This window comes from Salvia splendens, chromosome 5 (genome assembly GCF_004379255.2).
Source record: "Salvia splendens isolate huo1 chromosome 5, SspV2, whole genome shotgun sequence".
Classification (NCBI taxonomy): domain Eukaryota; kingdom Viridiplantae; phylum Streptophyta; class Magnoliopsida; order Lamiales; family Lamiaceae; genus Salvia; species Salvia splendens.
In genome coordinates, this window is record NC_056036.1 from 20,272,893 (window position 1) to 20,292,100 (window position 19,208).

A 19,208-nucleotide genomic window follows, 5' to 3' on the forward strand; every position below is an offset into this window, starting at 1 on the left:
ACATTCAGTCAGCAAACAATTGATTTAAGTCTAATGTGAAGTCATTTTTGTAAAATTTATTATTACCACATCAGTAATTCTAAGGTGTCTTATGTAAGCCTATTTTGCAGGGTTTGGATTGTTGATAACCATGATAAACTGAAAGGTCTCCTTGGTTTATGTGTACTTTTAACCCTTTAAATTTCCATTTCCATTATTATTTGTCTCTCAGTTTTTACTTATCTATAATTCTCACAACCTTCTTCTTTATCATATATATATAATCTGTTTACAGAGTGTAAGGTCATCATGGTTTAAAAGTAGTTCTATACCTTCTAAATCTTAGCTCCATTTTCATTTATTTGTCATATTACCCTATAATCTCTATCTGGATACACATATCAAAGGAATAATCATTGAAGAAGTTGAAAAAATCTGCAATACTCAAGAGTTTGGCCATTTGAGGACTTAACGCATTCAAGTTCAGGCACTCATCTTATTTCCTGATTTTCTTTCCATGCTTCTGTCTCTTTGATTCCTTTATGTTGAGCTTTTAAACATTGATCCCTTTGTTTAAAAAAGCTAAAAATTTAGTATTTTCAATAATGGCATTACATGTTGTTTATGTGTAAAATTATGACTAAAATATATAGAAACACCATTTAAGTCCATCTTTGAAGCTGTTTAGTAAAAATGTTAAGCATGCATTGAAGAAACAGTTATGTTATGTCTTCTATAAACAAATTCGGGTTTTTTCATATAGGAGCTTAATGAAGAAAGAATCCTTTCTGAATTAGGCTCATATTTGCAAGGTTCTATTCAACATTGGACACTCATATAGAAATAAGGCGACGATTTAGTTCTGGAAATGGATTAAAATTACCTTTTGGTGTTTCGGCGGCTCCAAAAGCGTCCGATTTGTTAATCACTGTGTCCTCATTCCTGCTTAGATTTAGTCTAATTTGTGAGAGTCGTGTAGAAGAATGAATTTGAGAGGGTTTTGATAAAGTTTTGGATTACCTTTATGTGTTGACCGCCGTCGATGTTTTCGTGTTTTCACTGGGGACTCCATCCTTTCCGGCGCCATCCGTTCTTCGCTACCTGTGTACATTGTGTGATTCTCTTTATTTTTCCAGATTTAGGTGCATTTTGAAGTATTAATTTTTGAGGATTAGGGTAAATCTAATTGTGCTTTAGGATGTATCTTTAGAGATCTATTGTAGTGTGTATGATTTTCAGTCGTTTGCTTTGTCGTGGTATAGGAAGAGGGAGGTGTGGTTGTGGTGGTGGAGGAAGAGGGAGGCGGGGTTGTGGTGGTGGAGGAAGAGGAAGGCGACGGAAGGAATACAGGTCCCTAGGGTTTCCGTTGAGAGAGAGGGATTTTCTAAATATTTCGTTACTTTACTTTATTAATTTGATGTGTAGGTGTAATTAACTTTTAATTACCTGCTAAGATGATTAGTCTTACGTAAGTTTATTTGTTTGTCATTTAATATTATAAATATTGGTATTAATTGTAGGTAAATTGTTTGGGCCATTTTTTTTGTTTTTGGGCCTTTTTCAATTAATAATTGGGCTATGACTTTATTTTATTTGGACTGTATTGTATGAGATTTTAGCTTAATTTGGGTTGTAGTGTTATATTTATTGGGCTACTTATTTTTGTTGTGGCATGTTTTTATTTATTATCCTATATTAATTCAGTAGTATACGATAAATAAATATTCAATTGTTTGGTCGGGATAAAGATTGACGGAGTTTGTAGTGTTGGATTTGTTTGGTCAAGGTTTTTCTTTGAGAATTATTTGGAGTTCTTTTATGGCAAACTATAAAATGTTAGTTGTATTAAGTATTTTAATTTTGAGCATAATCATATTTGTTAATTACTCCCTCCGTCCCACAAAGATTGTCCCATTTTTCCATATCCGTCGGTCCCACAAAATTTGTCCCATTCCACCTTTTACCATTTTTGGTAGTGGACTCCATATTTCCCTAACTCATTCCTACTCACATTTTATTATAAAACTAATATATAAAAGTAGGACTCATATTTCACTAATTTTTTCAACTCACTTTTCATTACATTTTTTTAAATTCGTGCCCGAGCAAAGTGAGACAATCTTTGGGTGACAGAGGGAGTATTTGTAGTCTTATTCATATTATATGCGGATTTAAAATCTCAAAATCTTTTTATGAATAATAAAATGTGTCTACGAATTTATGAGATTTATGGAGCAGTGTAAATTGTTGTCTACAAAGAAGTTTTCCAAAACTTATGAACTATTGGTGTGTTGTTGTTTTCCTAAGATTTGGTCCCTATATATTTGTTTTTTGTTGATCACATTTTGTTGAGCTATTATTTTGTTCCATTTATCCTATTTTTACTTTTTGGTCTTTATTTACACATGTTTTATTTTCTTCTCTTTCTATTATGTATTTATTTTTACTACTAATATTTTATTCTAACTAACTCATACTCTTTGGTCTTTATTTACATATTTTTTGGAAATCTTATGCCCCGTGCATAGCACGGGTGTTGACACTAGTAGACAAAATGCCAAAATCCCTTATTTTGAAAAATTCGCATGTCTTGATCCCATATTCTGAAAGGCTACCGAATTTAATCACAAATGTCAAAAGGCTAATGGATTTTAATCCCCTATTCCAAAATCTCTCTTTAAAAATATATTCCATTTGTTCCTCGGTAGTGGAGGCATTTCTTTTCGACACGCGATTTAAAAATAATTGTGTTAAGAAAGTTAAGTAAATAAAGAATAAAGTAAGTGAGAAGAAAATTTGTTGACTTATACTTAAAAGTGAAATGACCCCACTACTATGGAACATAACAAAATGACAAAATGACTTCATTACTATGGAAAAGAGAGAGTATAAAGGAAGTGAGTGGAAAAAGATAGTGTAATGTGAGACTCATTTTTTTTTATATATCCCCTCCGTCCCGCCGCAAGTGATCAACTTCTTTTTAGTACACAATTTAATAAAATGATATTTATTGAGTTGAATGGAGAGAAAAAAGGTAGGAGAAATAAATAGAGATAAACTAAGAGAGAGAAAATGTCTTATTTTTGCCAAAAAATGGAATCGATCACTTGCTATTAGACAACCCTAGAAGGAAAGGTGTTCACTTGCAGTATGATGGAGGGAGTAGTATTACTTAGTAATAAAATGTGAGTGGAATGTCAGATCTACCTACCATTTACAGTAAAAGTGAACCAAAATTCTTAATTGTGAATGAACTAAAATGGTAAACCGGGACTCATAATGGGCAATGGTGGACAGAGAAAGTATATTATCACGGGTCTCACTTTTATACAGTACTATTAATTTTATAATAAAATGTGAGTGATATGAGTTAACTGAATATAGGTCTACTTCTATTTAAAGTAAAAATGGAAAATGACTCTTATTGTAAGACAAATCAAAATGAATAAAATGATCTCTTATTATGATTTATGGAAAAGATCAAAATGACAAAAGTAACTTTTACCGTGGGATGGAGTGATTACATGGTTTGTCCGTTATTATGAGTATTGTTCTCAAAATTTGAGAACATGTAATACATAAGTGAACAAACTAAGTCATTCTTTTACAGCATAAATTTGATCAATAGACCAATATCTTTCCGTCACTAACCTGCAGAAGTATGATTGAGTATTCTTAACCAAGATAAATGTGGATGAAATCGTGAACGGCTGCTAGAGCCGATAAGAAGTTATGATGACATTGGAGTGTTGCCGTAACACAAAGTAGGATGAATACGAAACCTTGATATTTGAAGTATGATTAATCACAACGATACATCATCAAGAAATCAAGATAAACTGACTATTCATGACTTCAAGCATAACTATTTAGTGTATTCATCATGAATCTCTCAGCGAGTCACGGCGATCTACCTCGGTTTCGAGCTCCCGAGCGTAAGCTCGAGCTCATCCGGGCCGCACTCTTCGTGTATCTTCTCTCCTTCCCACGGCTTCACGAGATCCGTTGCGCCAAACACAAACTGAGGCATGGGGACATCTGCAGGGGAGCATGTCCCCGGTGTGCACATGAGAGATCTGGAGCCGAACGGGTTTGAGGAAACGAGACTGAAGGTCGGAGAAGTGGTACCGCTCGGGTACCACGTCTGGCGGCCAGGGCTCGGGGGCACGGACATGGGGTGCTGCAGGCAAGCGAACGAGCTGCTCCAGTCGGCAGGGGTTCCGGGGCTCGGGGGGGTCACGGGAGCGCTGATGGAGCCACCCCCACGCATGTAGTGGTACGAGGGCTCGGATGACGAGAGGTTTCGGAGCCATGGAATCAGGGAGTTCCCATCTCCTGATATGGAACCCTTCATGAAATCCATGATCTCCACTGGTTTGCATCCCTGTTAGTATAAAACATTTCATTCTTCTCATCTCAATACAAACACAATTAATTATATACTTTCCTCATTGTTGATGCATTTTTTGAAAATGAAATTTAAGAAAATTAATTTTAAAGATTAAACGAAAAGATAATACAGTAGTATGAAAGAGAATAAATTAGAAAAAAAAAGTAAAATATGAAGGCAAATAGGTTGGGATCGTAATCAATCATAATAAATTTGCAGTGTACAATTGAAAACATCTCACAATACTCTGCCTATAAAACTCTAGACATTCATCTGAAACGTGGTTTCAGCCCCACATTATTTCGCCAAACGTTTTGGACTTTTTGTCTACTAGTTTTCATGAACCAAAATTAGATATTATGACATCCACAATATAGTCGGCTCTATAGTCCGCCATATAATATCAATTTATAATCCTCTAAGTCAACATTTTATTGTTCTACCATTGATCACCTGAAATGGAGAGCCCTATATTTCACCCTTTCTTTTTAATAATTATTGTATATTATCTCCGTCCCATAATAGTACAACACGAAATATTAAAAAAACAACATTACACGACCAAACTTCTTCAATGGGAAGTGAGATGGGAAAAGAGATTGGAAGACGTGCGAAAATGAACATAAAATATGGTTTATATATAGCATGGAAAATAAGAAAAAAACCAAAAATGAATAAAAAATTAGAAAATCATAGTTCGGTCCACACCCTACAGTGTGGGTGTCCGCAATGGCAGACAATAGCCCGCACTATGCATAGTCCGCCCCATTGATGATCATCTTTGTAACAGAACCCAAAGCAATTATAGTTAGGCGCCGATTCGAGGGGCAGCACTGTCTTTTCAAAATAAAATCCCAAATCCTCATGTCCTTCATAGAGATAATTCAGAAAAAATGATTAAATCCGCTGACGTTTCAAAATTTAAGATTAAATACGCTGATCTTTCGGAATATGAGATCGGGGCATGCGAATTTTTTAGAATACGGGGTTTTCGAGTTTTTCTCTTTCTTTTATCTTTTTTTTTTCTAATTATTTCTATCACAACAATTATGAATTTACCAAACAATCCCTATAATATTTTTACCCCAATTCTGATACCTCTCGTTCATTTTCATCCCTAAAATTAAGTACTCCCTCCGTTCCATTGTAGTGGGGGCATTTCTTTTCGGCACGGAGATTAAGAAAGTAGAGAGATGAAGAGAGAATAAAGTAAGAGAGAGTAAAGTAAGTGAGAAGAAATGTGTTAACTTTTACTAAAAAGGGAAATGACTCCACTACTATGGAACGTACCAAAATGGCAAAATGACTCCACTACTATGGAACGGAGGGAGTACTACTCAAATCCAAAACGAGAACAGAACCAGGGCATAAGTACGTGAACGGTAAATGGCTGCAACACTACCCCAACTCTATCTTACTCACAACAGAAGGAAACAATTAGGAAAAAACAACATAATAGGAGTACTAATTTTTAATGTCAAATTTGGAAAGGTGAAATCTCTGTTTTTGACAAATGTACTCCATCAATATAAATTTTATGACATAACTTGGCGAGAAATGAATTTGATATAGAAAATAGTAAAGCAATAGAGAAAATGACCTTTCGATAGGTGGTGCCATCGGGCTCGACAGTCCAGCCGGCCTCGTGGCAGAGAGCCTTGAGAACCTCATTGTTGTCGCAGTGCTTGGGGAGCGTGTAGTTCCCGTAGAGGCGGAGCCCGGCGAATATCTTTGCTGACAAGGCCCTCCGCCGCCGCTCCCGGCATTTGTTGTTCTCCCGCTCTTTCCACGATGGCGTCCGCGTTCCCCCAGTCATTTTTTTTCTCTCTCTCTGGCTAGTATAATTTATTGGTTGATTCAAGAAAGCATCTCTCAATTGCTAGTGTTCTTCTGCAGAATTACTATTGAGTTAATTTTACTTAGAGAGAAAAGAAGGAGAAGAAGAATGAAAGTAATTGAGAGAGCAGTGGATGAATTAGCTGTGGGCTCATGTTATGAGAGAGATTTTGTTTACATGACAAAAATACCCCTCTCGCACTTTTTTCCGCTTTCCTCGATTCACATCTCTTTCCACTTTTTATGTTTATATTCTCCCTCTGATCACATAAAAATAACCTCTAACCACTATTCTTTCTCTCTCTTAGTTTTATTTTAGTCTATTATTTTACCAATTATACGTTCCTACTAGATTCATTTACAACTTAGTCTATTTTTAGTGAACGAAGGCAACTTAGTCTATTTTTAGTGAACAGAGGTAGTAGTAAATTCGTATAATATCAACAAGTTCTATCTGAAGCTTCAATTCAGTACTTGTTTAATAATCTCACGTGTGGAATTTTAATTTCGATTATTAGGAATCTTGAACAGAGAATGAACATTTTGTCACTGGGAAAATATAGTTGAGAAGCTATGACACTTAGAAGTAACATTTAAAACAATTTCTCATTTATAATGTATTTATGCTTATAACTACTTCCATGTAAAGGTCTTTCTAGTTCTTTCATATTTATAAACAAAAAATATAACTCCACTGTCGATGACTCACTTTTCATTTTAGCTTGTCCTAACTAAGATGACTCATTACTAAAATTGAACACACTTTTGATCTCTAGTTTATTCACTCTCTTTTACTTACTCTTTCCATTTAACACATAAAATATAGTTGCATAAAATCTCATGTCGCCCAAAGATATGGTCTTCTTCCTTAAAACGGAGGAAGTACATCACTATTCGAACTGATTGAGGATATAATCAAATCATATGTCGTAGTACATTGGTGAACTACATGATCACTATTTGTTCGAACTGATTGAGCATATAATCAAATAAAGTTGTAGTTCATTGGTGAATTACATGAATTTTAAAGTAACTAACTTTTGGTAATAGACTGTAATAACGTATTGGTAATGTATATTTGGTATACAAGTGTTTGCATTTAAATGTATTTTAATTAACATATTTTCGTATTGTTATTCACTTATTTGTGTCATGGTTGGTCGTCACCGAAATCCGAAAAGCCGTAAAATGGGGGAAGGGGCATTTGGGTAATAATGAGCAAAGGAAAAAGACAGAAGAAGCGAGAGGAGAGGAGAGGCACGGCGGAGGAATGGCACGTGAGAGCTGAGGGTAGGTCTGCACCTATTCTCACTACCTACTTAATAATGCTATGAGAGCAGTGGACCATGTGATCCATCTGCTTTTCATCCCAACATTCTATAATTGTATTTTGCTTTTTGCTCCCTTTTCCCTTTTTCTTTTAACGGTATTTTTAAAAGTTGTATTTTATGCCATAATATTAAATCAATCATTATGTATATTTAACAAATGTTATCAGGCACCCGCAACGCGTGCCGTCGGCGTTCTGCGTGCCGTTCCGGGCACCCGCAACGCGTGCCGCCAGCGTTCCGCCGGAACGGTTTCGCCGCGGAACGCGTTGCGGCGCACCGTTCCGCTCCCATTCCGTTCCCATTCCGTTCCGCGTGCCGACGGCACGGAACGCGGCACGGCTTGTGCCGCCACGCGCTCGGGCGACGTGGCGCTCCCCGCTTCGTGCGTGCTTCCCACTCGCCGGCCCGCGAGCGGGACACGTCAGCGATGACGCAATAATTAATTTTTTTTAAAATATATATATTTTTTTAAAACAGTCATATTACCGTTTTTTTAACTTTTTTTAATTTTTTTAATTTTAATTTTTATTTTCTTATTCTATAAATACACCTAATTTATTACATTTCACACACAACTACACATCTACTCTTCCTAAACCAACATCAATTCCTCTCCAATTTTCTATTTCAATCTCCTTCACAAAATGTCCGGCGACGAGAATTACGGCGGTGGCGGCTCCGGTGGGTGGGATCTCAACGCGTTCGGCGATTGGGAGACCATGTACAACACACTAGGTGGTTCCGGGTCGTCGACGCCGGGCACCCAGGGGTCGGCGACGCCGGGTGGGTACCAACCACCCACTTTCAATGTGGATGCCTACGCTCGATCACCCGGCTCGCGGCTTTCTCAGGGTTTGTCCCAGATTCGGGAGGATATCCCCGTAGAACCCACCCAGGGAGGAAGCCGAGGCGGTGGAAGCTCTAGGGCTGCGTCTGAGGCACCCGAGGAGGAGGAGGAGGAGGAGGAGGAGGAACTGGAGGATCTGGGCCGGCATCCGTACAACAACGAAGAAACTAAGGCGGTGTACACCGCCTGGCTCACCGTCTCGTACGATCCCATCGTCGGGAACCAACAAGCCGCCAAGTGCTTCTGGGAAAAGGTCCGTGATGTCTACCACCAGACTAAGCCGAAAGGGGCCCGGAAGCGCAAATATACAATGCTCCGTGCTCACTTTGGCCGAGTCGATGCACAGGTCAAAAAATTTTGCGGCATCTACTCGGCCGAAGCGGAGCTTCGGGCGCCGACATTCTGAGGGCGGCTTTGCGCGTCTTCTACCAGGACACCGGTCTACAGTTCAAATATGTTGATATTTGGCAGCTCGTCAAGGACGAGGAAAGGTGGGCCGGCGGTGTCCGCTCGAGCTCGGGCTCAACCTCAAAGCGCACGAAGCACATGGCGAGCGGCCACTACTCGTCTGGTGACACCGGTGAGGCCAGCGAGGGTACACCGCAGGTGTTTTGGGGTACGGGGGATCCAACGCCCGACGAATACGGGGGATCCAGCCGTGGGCGCCGTCGGCCGCAAGGGACGAAGGCGGCGAAGACGGCTAGAGCGAGGAAGGGCCGAGGCGAATCAAGCCAGTCTGCCTCGGGATCGGGCTCGCGGGGAGGCTCGGACACACTTATGGTGGCGTACATGACCGCCACAATGGCAGACACTTCCCGCTTCTCGTACGCCCAATTCACGGCCTGGTGGAACGAAATTGTGTATATGGCAGCACAACTTGGCCTTCCGACTCCCCCTCAACCTCGACCGCCTCCGGAGGATGATTCGCCGGCGGAGTAGTTTTTTTATTTTCCCACGTTTAATTGTGTGTTTTTTATTTTGTGTTTTTTATGTTTTTAGGATTTTAATTGTGTGCTTTTTTTATTTTTTTTAAGTTTAAGTTGAATTTTTTTTTAATGTTGTGTGTTTTTTAATAAAGTGTGTTTGTTTTTTATTAAAGTGTGTTTATTTAAATTGAATTGGGTTGGAAATAAAAAAAAATGAAATTGAATGAATAGTAATTTAAGGAACGGTTAAGGAACGGTTAAGGAACGAAGGGTTGCAGGTTCCATTCCTTAGTTAAGGAATGGAGTAAAAAAGTACAGTGGGGCCCTCAAATAGTGGTTTAAGGAACGGTATAGGAACGGTATAGGAACAACGTTGTGGATGGCCTCAATCTCTATTGTAATTCGTTTCTACAATTTCTTAATTGTCCTAAAGTTTTAGATTTGACAAAAATTATACTACGTAGCTCCCTGCGTCACATTTCAAGTGAATCATTTTCTTTTATGGATATCTCACTTTAAATAACATATTTAAAAAATAAAAACATCACTCTTTCAACTTTATTTTCCTCTCTTACTCTTTTCTCTCTACTTAACTCACAAAACAACACTACATAAAATCTCATGGTGGAATAGAAATGTTCCACTTAGAGTGGGATGGAAGCAGTGTAATATACTTCCTCCGTCCCAATAAATATTAAACATTTGGTTTTCGGTACGAAATTTTATGCATTGTTGTTTTATAAGTTAATGAAAATAGAGTAGAGTAAAAAAAATAGAGATAGTGTTGCCTCAATTTTAGAAAACGTTTCCCTTTTAATAGGGCAACCTAAAAAGAATTTCATTTTTAATGGGACATAATGAGTATTTCATAGGTCACCTCTTTTTTTCGGAGTATCTTTTACTTGGGGGATAGGAAACCACGTGATGCAGTTATAGAAAACAAGACTTGGTGACTAAGAAAGTTATATTTTATGTTTTATTTATTTCCTAGTTAGTAGAATTAATAGATGCAAAGATATTAATTATTTTTACTTAAGTCAAATCAAGTTTTCCTCTAGTTATTTTCCTTAGACCATCAGCAGTGGGGCGCCTTAAGGCGCGCCACGTCAGCATTTTTATCCTCCTCCTTCTCCACCTGCAGTGGGGCGCCTTAAGGCGCGCCCTATGACGCGCCACATCATCATTTTGTTGTTTTATTTAATTAATCTAACTGTTTTCAAATAACACGTAACGAGTAAAAAAAAACGACTAAATAACAAGCGGCGAAGTTTTAATAAAAAAAAATTACACCATTAAACTAAAAAAAGAAAAAATCTAAGTCGGGCCAATTCCCAACTTCCTACGCAACTCATCGAGTAATGCACGGAGATACTCGGCTTGTTCGGGGTCGGTGCACTTCTTGAGGGCCTTGTGCGTCTGCAACATCGTCCTTGCCATCGACGCTGTAGCTAACGACGCAAACGCGGTAGACGTCTGCATCGGGAGCTCATCCGGGTCCGGATCAGGGGTTGCAGCGGTCGACGATGATGTCGCGGTCGCCTTCCCCTTGGCCTTCGCAGCCTTGATGCCGGGAGGACGCCGGGAGGACACCGGTGTGCCGGAACTCCCTTCATCCACGTACGTCCGGTTGAGGTCAACCGGGTTAGTGCCGCTGCCGCTGCTCGTATAGTCACCAGCTTCGGTGACCTTCGTCCTCTTCGGCGCACCAGTGTGCAGAATTCCACCTTGGAACTTCTGCTTCTCCCTCAAGAGCGCCCAGATGGCCTCGTGCTTGAACTCGCCGAACATCGACCGGTACGACAACATCGCTTTAGAGCGCACGTCGTGCACGCTCTCGCCGCTCCCCTGTGATCGCGCGCACTTCTCGAACTCCGCCGAGTACAAGTTCACTTGCTTCTTGATTTGATCCCAGTGCTTGCGGAGTTGCTCACGCTTGCGCTTGTACGCGGTCGGCGGCTTGACCGAATTGTAGAGGTCCGCGATGCGCTCCTAGTACGCGGCACCGGTCGCTGCGGGGGCGGGATCGGCCGATGCGGTTGGGCGGTGCGGCGACGACTCCATATCAGACAACCCATACGATTCTGTACTGAAATCGGGATCGTAATGGGTGTTGTCGCCGAACGAACGATAATCGCCGGGTTCTGTACCCGGCCAATGCGCCTCTCCGCTAAACGTAGGGCTATTGGGGCTTGAATCCATTTCGTAGTAATTATGTAAATATAAGTTTCGAAGATGAAATCGTGTGAAATGAAATATTACAAATGAACCCTATTTATAAAAAAACGAAACCGCGTGCCATCGTTCGCGGCCTTCATAATGGGGCGGACGATGTCGCGGACGATGGCCATCGTCCGCGACGTCCGCAATGGAGCGGACGATGGCCATCGTCCGCGGTTTAAGTCGCGCCCGAAGCATAGGCCGCGACTATCGTCCGCGGCCTATGCCACACACCCACAGTGGGGGCGGACGATGAATGGCGTGGACGATGCGCGCCATCGGGCGTGCCATCGTCCGCCCATTGCGGATGGTCTTAAACTTTAATTTCCATAAGGGCATCCATCGTCCGCACCCGCCGCACCCATTGCGGGTGCGCGCCATAGGGCGCAGACGATAGTCGCGCCCTATACTTCGATCGCGGAGGATAGCGCGGACGATGGCCATCGTCCGCCCCATTGTGGAGGTCGCGGACGATCAACCGCGCCATCTCCGGGCGTTACTCGATGAGCTGCGTCGGAAGTTGGGAATTGGTTCGACTTAGTTTTTTTTTTTTTATTAGTTCAATGATGTAACTTTTTTTTATTAAAACTTCGCCGTTTGTTATTTAGACCGTTTTTTATTTACTCGTTACTTGTTATTTGAAAACAATTAAATTAATTAAACAAAACAATAAAATGATGATGTGGCGCGCCATAGGGCGCACCTTAGGGCGCCCCACTGCAGGTGGGGAGGTAGGAGGATAAAACTGCTAACGTGCCGCGCCATAGGGCGCGTCTTAGGGCGCCCCATTGCTAATGCTCTAAGTTTAGGATTTTCCTCTAAGTTTAGGATTTTCCTTTTAGCCAGGTGGGTGAATCGGAGTTGCCAGGGGCCAGGCAATTGTCTGGAGACTTCCAAATCTTTAAAAAAATATTTTGCTACTTAATCGATCTTTTCCAAAGTCGCAGAACTAACTATAAATATAGTTTTTTCTACAATATATTTATTTTTAGATTATTTTATTTTTAAAACTAAGTTATTTAATACTACTCCTTAATAAGCATTCTTTTTATTAAAATGTGACTTTTTTATACTTTCTTTAAAAAAATAGTCTCATTTGTGGGCACGAATATTAATAAAAAATTGGTCAAGTAAGAGAAAAAATGAGAAAAAGTGGACAGAGTAAGATAGATAGGTAGAAAAGTAGGTAAAGTATGAGAGGGAAGAGAAAAAGTGAAAGATATAAGAGATAAACTTTCTATTTTTAGAAATGAGACTATTTTTTGTGGACATCCCAAAATTACAAAATAAGACGATATTTAATGGACGGAGGGAGTATTATTTTAGAATTTTTACAAGCTATCATTATTATTTTTACTTATACAAATCGCAAAAATTAAAATATTAGAAAATAAAAAAAGATTTGCTACTAGGGCAGGGAACTCGGTAGGTTCGGTTTTGGTTGGCTGGCACTGGAAATACTGAAAGCACTAATCGTAATTGACAACAATTAATATTCGGTTTGGGTACTAAATAGTCGATTAGAACCGCAAGAGCCGAAATCTTGAGATGCATATTTCTTTTTTTTTCACATTGTGGGACGGAAGGAGTAATAAATATCATAGTACTAATACATTTGAATTTGATCTCAAACTTAAACCATAAAATACAACATAAATATCATAGTACTAATACATTTGAATTTGATCTCAAACTTAAACCATAAAATACAATTTACTATTAAACGGTTTATTTGTCCTCAATATGAAGTAATTAGCCATTATAGTAACCAAGTAAAAACTAGTAAATTTAAATACTTTATAAATTTTAATTGAATCTAATCAATCCTAGTTAAAGGCTACAATACTAAACTAAAATAGAATTTAATTCGAAGCGCACAAAACACCATATTTAAGCAATATTCAACAAGTTACGTCTACGACTTTGCAGCTTGGTTGCAAAGCCGAGATGCCATCCAATTGACATGAATACAGCGAAGAGCATAGGCAAGGGAAGAGTAGATGGCTTGAGCAGTGTGGAGACATGAATAAAGGTGTGATAGATACTTTGGTTCTGGGTATACGGAGATAAAAACTACTTGGATGAAAATTACACAGAAATAACAAGGAGAAAATTATACGGAATAAACTTGTAGGAAAAGGTAAGCCAAGTGGAGGAGTCTTCTTTCCGCAAGACGAGATACGCCCCGATAGTACTCTTGTAGAGGTGGAGTCAATGCATATGGAGGTTGAGTCAATGCATGCATTAAGCATGCATCTAGACACGCTACACGCCGGGGTCCATCGTGGACCTTGTGAGACTGATGCATCTAGACATACTACGTGTCGGGGTCCATCGTGGACCTTTTAGCACCCGTTGCGCATCTGGGTCCATCGTAGACCTTTTGGCACCCGCTATGTGTCGGGTCCATCATGGACCATTTGACACACGGCACACGGCACACGGGACACAGTGCACTGAGCACGAGTCACAGAACATGGTGCACGGAGCGCGGCTCACGACGAGGCAGCGTGCGCGTGTGGGCTCTTCCGCCCATCTTAGTCCACGATAATTATTACACATAATAATTCATATTATTAAATCCATGTTAAATAAGGTTCTCTCCACCAATGTGGGATGATTAACACTCTTAATTAATCCCTTGGTTTTATTTCATAGATCCTTTATTGCTAACAATTGTGACAAACTTTAATTCATAATTTCTCACTCTCCGGGAATCGATTTAGAGAAAATGAATATACCACGGTCATACTTTGAAAGTATATAGTCGCTATTGCATTTAATTTTAAATGAATATACCACGGTCATACTTAGAGAAAATGAATATATCACGGTCATACTTTTAAATGTATCGTCACATTTGTTATTGGTCAAAGTCATTTGCCAAGCATGATTCCAATTGATACTATGTAGCAGGAAGTCTTATACACAAGTACTATAAACCCTCAACAACTAAAGGTACACTCTGAAAAATGATTTCAAAACTGTAGAAAGTTTTGGATTTATAATTATTTACTACCTCCATCCATGCTACTCGCACTTTTCTTTTTGTTTCGTAAATTAAAGATTTGAGTAATTGGTGTAGTTAAATTGGTAGTGTTAGAGGGTGTTCGGTTTACAAGATTGTATCTCAGGATTAAATATGTAGTGTGTTTGGTTCATGAGATTCAATCTCACAACTCAATCCTATATAGATTATCGTAGGATAATTAGTCATAGCTAAATGCCTCCAACTAAAATAATGTCACAACTCAATCCTAGATTATATTTTAGTACTATTTTATCTTGGAAACCGAACACCATCTACGTGTAATAAGAGAACACTTAATTAACTCTAATATTTTATGTAAATACCTTAATTCTAACATAAAATAGAAATAATGCAAGCAATCTGGGATGGACCGAAAGAAAAATGCGAGTAGCATGGGACAGAGATAGTATTTTTTGTTTTTATTAGGATTTAATTTTTATTTTTATTTTTATTTTAATTATGAAAATTTAATATATTTAGTATTTAATTATGTAAGTGATACATATTTTAGAGTATCTATATCAGTTCACACAAATTATCAAGTTTAATTAATTAACTCTAATAATATTACAATACTACAAGATTACAATGTCGTAGTAGTATTTCAAATGTCGATCCACATGTAGGTAAAGATTGTTTACACTTAGAGCATATAAAAGCATACAAAGATTTGATTTTTTATTTCTGAAAGTTAATGACAAAATAATGCTACAAATTTACTAACGAGAGACTTTTCAAACGGAAAATATGTCACTCCAAGTTGCTCACTAGACTTGTATTGTTCTACACCTTTAACAAAGAAACATATGAAGGGATTAAAACGTCAACCTAATCACATACACTGAATATGTACACGATGAGTAGTTCACAATTAGCTGAACACATAACCTATGAACCAATTTTCAATGTTTATAAACTCCTGCGGAAGCGCTTGAGAAATAAATATCTACTATGATCACCAACTTAATCTACTATCAAATTATCCTCTGAACAATTCTATTTCAATAGCATACCAACAATCAAACATTCCTAAACTATGTTAAAGAGACAATAGCAAAGGAAAGAACAACACTACATTATTAGCCAAAACATAGTGTATAAACATTGAGCACATTATTGGTAACAAACACATGAGTTCAATGGTGAAAAACATCCATACAAAACCTAGATTACAACTTGGAGCAACATAGAGAGTTTAGCCTAAACACAGTGAAATATGCAACAAAAACCATAAGAAGCATGCTCTTGTTGAGTGGAATTGGGATTTGGAAACGGATCATAGGAATGTTGGATAAATATGGATAGTAGCTCAAAAACTACATATTTGAGTGCCAAATTCTTCATGAAGAGGTTGGCAGCGGAAGCGTGCATAAATATCCGATCACATGAATTTGATCTATTTAGCAGATTATTCAGACAAATTCTATTCGCGCAATTATCACATGTATCATGCTCATAACTTGAATTAAAACATGCTTTAGCATATAAAATCCCTAAAACATGCTTACTACAGAATTAGCCAATTTACCTCGTTGATTCAATTAAGAATTGATGATGGCTTGCTCCGTCTCCACGTGAAGATCTTCAATACAAGACCTCGGATCTTCTGACTGGTGTCCCGGACTATACGCTGATATTTGTGTGGGCAAATCTCACCAACGTACTAGGACTCGAATAATGGAAGACAGAAACTGCTCACGGAGGAGGCACAAATTTCGAACTCACTCTCTCTAGAGGGGGACGAAATTTTTATGAAAAAAAAAATTAAAATAAAAATGTTTTCTATCTCCTTTATTCTCCTATTTATATTAAGTCACAAATTGGGCCCAGTCAGGGATCTAAGGAAGAATTGGATCAGGCCACACCCAATTAGCTTTTTACTAATTAAATCGAACCCACAATTTAATATAAGCTTGTATTGAAATATTACAAGCAGCCAATACATAAGTAATATTGCACTGCCTTTCCAAATCTGAAATTACAAGTATTTCGGGTTTCCTTTATTTGCGCTCAATTCATTTCCCGCGCTTAAGATAGAAACATCCATTAATTAATTAATGTCTGCTATGGACTTAATTAATCAACATATTTAATCTCCAAGAGTGGACTTAGCAAGAAACTCTTATTTATTATTCATAGAGTAATCAAACTCCAACTAGCTAGGTTCCGAATAAAAAAACCTTGTTTCGAGCTCCTCTTGTCGATGTTATCAAACGAGACTCTCCTCGCGCACGATTCAACGTAATAGCAATCCTAGCACCGCTAGATAATGATCACCACTACCCAATATACCTGGATCGTTGGGTTACGAAAAACCCGCACCTTTGGTAAGTCAAAGTAGTAGATACTCAATATCGTATGCTCAATGCTAATGTACATTGATTAAGAAATTATTATCAAGACCTCGTCTTTCAGTAGATAGCATAAAGACTCGTCTTGCTGTTAGATCCATTCAGTGCTATACCACACCAACGTCATCTTATTTCAATAAGGCTTAGAAATAATCGGACTGACATTGCAACCTTTCACGATAGGTAGTCTAGGCCTATCTGGGTTGTGAAATTCTTCTTTTTCTTTGTTCAGAACTGACCGTGTTACCTTAAAGTGGACGATGCCCACAACCGGTCTACTAGAACAAAGACTTAGACTTTGTTACGTTCTTATACATTTAAATATGCAATAAACAACCATTAAATGTAAAACATAACATCATTATGACAAAAATAATCTGTTTTATTCATTGGAAAATAACAAGTAGAGTTTTACAGTATCCAATCACTCGAAAGGTGATTTCTAGTGTACAAAACCCTAACAATCTCCCACTTATACTCAAAACAGCTTTCGAGTATACAAAAAAATAGTGCACACGTCTAAATTTCTCCCACTTATACTGAAAGCGAGTTGAGGTCTTGAATGAGTCGAATTCCCATCCCTTCAACGTGGCCTTCGAACGGTTTCACCGCCAAAGCCTTTGTAAAAGGATCTGTCAGGTTGTTCTCTGACGCAATCTTGACCACTTGTATGTCTCCTCTCTGCACTATATCTCTAATGATATGATACTTCCGCTCTTTGTGTTTGCTCGCTTTGTGAGCTCTTGGTTCTTTCGAGTTTGCCACAGCACCAGAATTGTCACAATAAATGGTGATGCTCTTGGGCAGATTCGAAACCACACCTAAATCCATAAGGAAGTTCTTGAACCATACTGCCTCTTTTGCAGCCTCCGAAGCGGCCACATACTCGGCTTCCATGGTCGAGTCCGCGATGCATTTCTGCTCCACCTCCTAAGGTGAACACATATCCTGAAGTAGATTTTCTCGAGTCCTGATCAGCTTGAAAGTCTGAGTCAGTATATCCCAAAGGACAGAGCTCGACTGCATTGTAAACTAGAGCATAGTCCTTAGTCCGTTTAAGGTACTTGAGTATGTTCTTTACGGCAGTCCAATGTCCTTGGCCCGGATTTGACTGATATCTTGTCATCATGCCAACAGCAAAGCAAATATCAGGTCTAGTACAAAGCATAGCATACATGAGACTTCCAACTGCCGAAGCATATGGAATCCTTCTCATTTCCTGTATCTCAGATGGCGTTTTAGGGCACATCTATTGAGATAAATGGATGCCATGTCTAAAAGGTAAGAAACCTTTCTTGGCGTCCTGCATGCTAAAATAACTAAGTACTTTGTCGATGTAAGGTTCTTGAGATAAGCACAACATCTTCTTTTCTCGATTCCGAAGAACCTTGATCCCGAGGATGTGTCCCGCGTCTCCCATATCCTTCATCTCGAACTGGTTCGACAACCAAGTTCGTACTGATGACAACATCTTTTTATTGTTTCCAATTAGAAGATGACAACATCTTTTTATTGTTTCCAATTAGAAGAATCTCATCTACATATAAAACTAAGAACACCTCATTCCCCTTATCAACTTTCTTATACACACAGCTTTCACTGGGGCACCTTTCGAATCCAAACTTGCAAACAGTTTGATCGAAACATTGGTTCCATGATCTAGATGTTTGCTTGAGGCCATAAATGGTCTTCTTAAGCTTCCAAACCATATGCCATACATCCCAATCCATATAAGCTGCAATAGACAATAGTATCCAGATCGATTTGAGCATGGCCACTGGGGAGAAGGTCTCGTCATAATCGACGCCTTCTTTTTGGGTATACCCCTTGGCTACTAGTCTTGCCTTAAAGACTTTAACTCGTCCATCGGGTCCACGTTTACGTTTATATATCCACTTGCTCCCAATAGCAGTACAGCCTTCTGGTAGGACGGACAAATCGTAGACGTCTTTGTCTATCATAGATTGTAGTTCCGAATCCATTGCTTTCACCCATTCGCAATGATCGACATCTGCCAGCGCCTCTGCAAAGTTCCAGGGATCTAATACATTGCTGTCCGAGGAGTGATCCATAGATTCTCCCAAACTAATGTATCTGTCGGGCTCATGCGAGACCCTCCCACTGCGGCGCGGCACTACAATATTTTGAGTAGAAGTTGAAGTTTCGGGAATTGATTGTACACTTGGTACTTGTTCTTGGTTAATGGAACTTGTGACAGAAGTCAGCTCATCGAGAGCCACTTCACTGCTGGGTTTATGATTCATTACATAGTCTTCCTCTAAGAATGTCGCGTGAGTACT

At 39.0% G+C, this 19,208-nt stretch overlaps 1 protein-coding gene across 1 annotated transcript; it reads right to left on the reverse strand.

The window, feature by feature from the left end:
- Nucleotides 1-3,744: 3,744 nt before the first annotated feature.
- Nucleotides 3,745-6,350, reverse strand: LOC121805585 (BES1/BZR1 homolog protein 3-like). Its single transcript, XM_042205500.1, has 2 exons — nt 5,970-6,350; nt 3,745-4,363 (listed from the first exon to the last, which is right to left on the reverse strand). The coding sequence occupies exons 1-2, from the start codon at nt 6,183-6,185 to the stop codon at nt 3,890-3,892; spliced, it is 690 nt and encodes a 229-aa protein (XP_042061434.1). The 5' UTR covers nt 6,186-6,350; the 3' UTR covers nt 3,745-3,889.
- Between the last annotated feature and the right edge of the window lie 12,858 nt (nt 6,351-19,208).